The 4,252-nt window shown below is 36.9% G+C and overlaps 1 protein-coding gene across 6 annotated transcripts in view; it reads right to left on the bottom strand.

The window, feature by feature from the left end:
• Positions 1 to 4,252, bottom strand: part of LOC102585273 (probable NOT transcription complex subunit VIP2) — a 12,970-nt gene that overhangs the window by 5,704 nt on the left and 3,014 nt on the right. For 5 of the 6 annotated variants that reach the window (XM_006350676.2, XM_015310199.1, XM_006350678.2 and 2 more), the window contains exons 2-5: positions 3,987 to 4,130; positions 1,910 to 2,018; positions 1,658 to 1,836; positions 671 to 1,052 (exon numbers count right to left, since the gene is read on the bottom strand). In XM_006350676.2, the coding sequence (XP_006350738.1) occupies positions 671 to 1,052; positions 1,658 to 1,836; positions 1,910 to 2,018; positions 3,987 to 4,004 (688 nt within the window). In that variant the 5' untranslated portion in view covers positions 4,005 to 4,130. The remainder of the gene's footprint in view (positions 1 to 670; positions 1,053 to 1,657; positions 1,837 to 1,909; positions 2,019 to 3,986; positions 4,131 to 4,252) is intronic. The other variant, XM_015310201.1, reaches the window with a different exon arrangement.

Genomic DNA, 4,252 nt, shown 5'->3' with positions numbered 1-4,252 from the left:
CCCCCCCCTTTCCCCCCCCCCCCCCCCCCCCCCACTTTTTTTTCTTTCCTCCTATTAAGTGCCAAGCAATGAAGGTGAAAAAAGGGGAAATGAAAGGATAGCTCTTATTTTCTTTTTGCTCAACCTTTCTATTTTAAAATTTTGATAACTTCTCTTATCTTTGTCATAGTCTGAACTGGGAGGGTCATCTCCAATCCCACTCTCGTAAGGTGGAATGACGTACAAACAGTTTCACTTTATTTCATAATGAGATAGTCATGTGTATATTTTGAAAGGCCAAGAAGGCTATGTACCACAAACTCAAAGCTAAGGGAAATGATTTGTATTTGACCCCCCTCGAGAAAAGGGAATAGCAGACTTGTCATGTCGAAAAAACTTCTATCTATAACCAACCAGCAAAGAATATCCGCTTATTTTTTCAACTTAAAGCTACATAAAAGATTGAGTTCATATATTTTAGGAAACCGATCAAAAGAGGATACACAAAGAAGATTATTAAATAAGTGTCTATATCCGTATCCAAGAAAGAATGAAACTAGTAAAGCCTCTGTCAAGTATGAAAATAACGTCAGAGAAAGTTTTGGATATTAAAACCGAGAACAGACAGCATGATGAAGGGAACTAGTAAAACTAGAAGAAGAGAAACTACCAACAATTCAGGTTAATTTACCTTGCTGCAGAACACCACCCATTAGCCTATTAGATCCTTGAACATTTAAATTTCCAGAACCAGTGTTCGCAGTCAAATTTAGTCTGGAACCAAGACCAGGCACAGACAATCCTGCACCAGAGCTGATGTTTCTCCCAATGTTGCCTCCACCGACTATATTTCCAACTGAATTTGACATCCTTGGACCTGCGTTTCCCAAAATTGTGGACATCCCAAGGCCTTGAACAGAACTTCGATTACCAATTGCTGCAGAGGTTGGAAGAATCCCAGGAATAGAACCCCCAACACCATTATTGTTACTACTATATCCCGGGTTACCAACAACACTCATACCACCTCTACTTGTCATGCCAGAATGACCATGAGAACTTCCCTGGGATATCTGCAACCAGAGATAGACAACACAATGATGGTTGTGTCCTAGAGTATGTAAATGTGTGTGTGAATAGAGAATAAGAAGAGAGGGAGAAAAACAGATGCAGGAAAAGTTCGGAAACTAATTCTATTCGATGCTTGAAATGGTACAATGTTAGTAGTATGTCTCTCAGGAGCTTTTTAAAAATCTTCACTTCCAAAATCAAATCTTCTTTCCCATTTTTCAAAAAAGCATTTGCTCCACCATCCCAAACTATGTTTTCACCAAGTGTAGGAGAAGGACCAAACCAAGAAATTATTCAAAAAAGCATTTCCTCTCCACTATCTCAAACTATGTATTCACCAAGTGTAGGAGAGAGACCAAACCAAGAAATTAACAAAATTACCATCTTAGAGGGACTTATTTTGTTATTTTCATTTATTTAGGTAATCTACTAAAAAAAAAAAAAGAAATACACAAACCCGTGAAAGGGCTACCGAAATATTATTTGATGCAAAATGACCATCAGAGAGGCTATTACCTGATTGTTGGACCCAACTTAAAAGTGACATTATTTTTTTCCCATTATTTAGGTAATCTACTAAACAAAAAAGAAACAGAAATATACAAACCTGTGAAAGGGCTACAGGAATATTATTTGATGCAAAACGACCACCAGAGAGGCTATTCCCAGATTGTTGGACTCCACTTGTAGGGACATTATTTATTGCTGTGTTTCTTGAACCAAGTGTACCCGGCATGTTAGGAACATTGAAACTTCCATGAACGTTATGAAGGCCCTGAATACTTCCTGTGAGGAAGAAGCTTTCTAGTACATTTGCTACAAAAATCAGAAAGTAGTGACAATACAGAAAACAACTCACCAGAGTGATGATAAAGAGGGGAGGCTGCACCCGATTGAGGAGAGAAAGATGAAGGAAATGAGCGTCCGGAGTTGTCAGGAAGATTTGAAGCTGACCCGTTCAGAGATGACTACAACCAAATCGGAAAAAAATTGAGTGTGGACCACTAAATATTAAAGAAGTGAGCAATACTCATTCATGCATCAACAAGACGTCTAAAACTGAAGCGAACAAGATTATCTAATTCATCAGTCAAAAGGAAACAAATCATACATAGAATAAGAGTTCCATGACTCTTGTGTTCCATTATGCAAGCGTGTGCTTAAAAATGCAAACTTTGACCAAATCTAATATGTTATTGGAGTTCTCAGAACTCCTCTGGCACAACATGTTGACTTTGTGTAGTGGTAGGCAAGATATTCTAGGAAAACAAGAGCTGTCTAAATTGGCCTTTGATCATATATATTACTTTAACCAAAGTATACATTGGAACTACATTACTTACGACAACATACCCAGTGTGGTCCCACAAGTGAGATCTGGGGAGGGTGGGGTGTACACATACCTTACTGATGTTTATTGGGTTGGGTTGGGGAGGGGGCGGAGGTGGGGGACCTAAATGGACATATGGGTAGATATAGTGACAGATTCAACCGAGCATATTAGAATATGATTATCGTGCTAGGAATGAAAGAAAGACTACTCCAGAGTTTGTAGCACCTAATAAATTAGTTTTAGTTAACGCCTCGTGTAACGAGAGGAAATCACATTCACGTGTGATAACATTTTTTGTGATAAGGTAAACGTGAGAACATTTAAAAGTGAGGTAACTATAAATAAAATTCCATTCTTATAAGAAGAAATGACATGGTCAATGTAAGGACTGCAATGATTATCACAAAAGAAGCCCGAGCCACCCACCACGACCTAGAATATCTGGATGTTAAGAGAGATAGTGAGCGAGAAAGAAAAAGGAAAAGAATTGCATGCAACCAAAAATTCAATAGTGGACACTAAAAAACACAAACTAGCATTTACGGACAAACTATTGAAGGAGTGAATATGTGACAAAAAGCTGATCCATTGGAAGGAAATGACAATTTGCATTGAGGAAGTAACAAGTGAAGTTCTAGATGTGCAAAGGCTGCATCATACCATAAAAATCTTGGTGGTAGAATGAGGAGATACAAAGAACTGTAAAAGCACAACGGGACTATAGGAACTTACCAACAGCAAAAGAATCCTTTAAAGAACATAAGAGAGTTAACAAAGAAGCTAATATGGTTGCGCCCAAGAGTGTGGCCAAGTGGTCAATGAAGTGGGTTGAGAACCATGAGGTCCTAGGTTCAAATCCCAACAGAGACAAAAACAGCAAGATGATTTCTTCTCATTTGTCCCTGCCTTACTGGACAAAGTTACTTGGTACTTGTTGCTAGAGGGAGGTGACAGGTATCCCGTGGAATTAGTTGAGCTACGCACATGCTCGTTCGGACATTACAATTATCTAAAAAAATCTAATATGTTTTCTTTTAGAAGGTAAAGTAGCTAATATGGTTAATAGCGAAGCTATAGGTAAAAACTTAGAATATAAACACAATCAAGAGAGAAGGGATAAAAACTTGGACAAGGTTAAATGTATTAAAAGATTCCCAATGAGATAGTGAGATCAAGAGATACTATTTTTATCAATTGCCAAACATAAATTACGAGGATTAACTTTTAAAGTATAACCTCAACTAGTATAAGATTGAAGCATAATATAGTTTGTTTGTTTTTTGTAAAAAAAGAATAATCTAGCACATTAACAATACATAAGTAATGAACATAGAGTGCAAGTTAACCAACTAAAAATCAAAAAAATAAATTGCATCACAGATAAAAATCTTAACAAAAAAAACAATATCACGAACAAAATCTCAACCCTCACAGTGAGACAGAACTAATTTTAAACACTCAATAGATAAGGCAGATAGACATGGGTAATATGTTGTTCCAAAAAGAGGAAAGAGATAAAAAGAACCTAACTGAAAAAGTAACAAATACACAAACGGAACACGAGTATCAAAATACAATAAACTCTGAATAGAAAGATGAATACATTGAGTAACCCTGACATTGTAGAAATGTCAAGAGGTCATGCAGAATATTTTCCCTGTCGTACAGAAGCTTCCTTTTCCTTTTCTTCAGAAAGGTTTTGGGAGAATATTTTTTGAAGCCTTTCCAATGTGTAATTATCAATTATCTGTAAAGCAATGTGAATGTAACAGGCAGTCAAAAAATACTATAATCTTTACCATCAACATTATCGAAAGAAGAGAACATCGTAACGTATTAAAAGTTGTGGGGGGGGGGGGGGAATAAAAA

The sequence above is a fragment of the Solanum tuberosum genome, unplaced genomic scaffold (genome assembly GCF_000226075.1).
Source record: "Solanum tuberosum cultivar DM 1-3 516 R44 unplaced genomic scaffold, SolTub_3.0 scf00128, whole genome shotgun sequence".
Lineage (NCBI taxonomy): Eukaryota > Viridiplantae > Streptophyta > Magnoliopsida > Solanales > Solanaceae > Solanum > Solanum tuberosum.
Note: the sequence above shows the minus strand (reverse complement) of the source record. Positions and strands in the feature narration are given on the sequence as shown.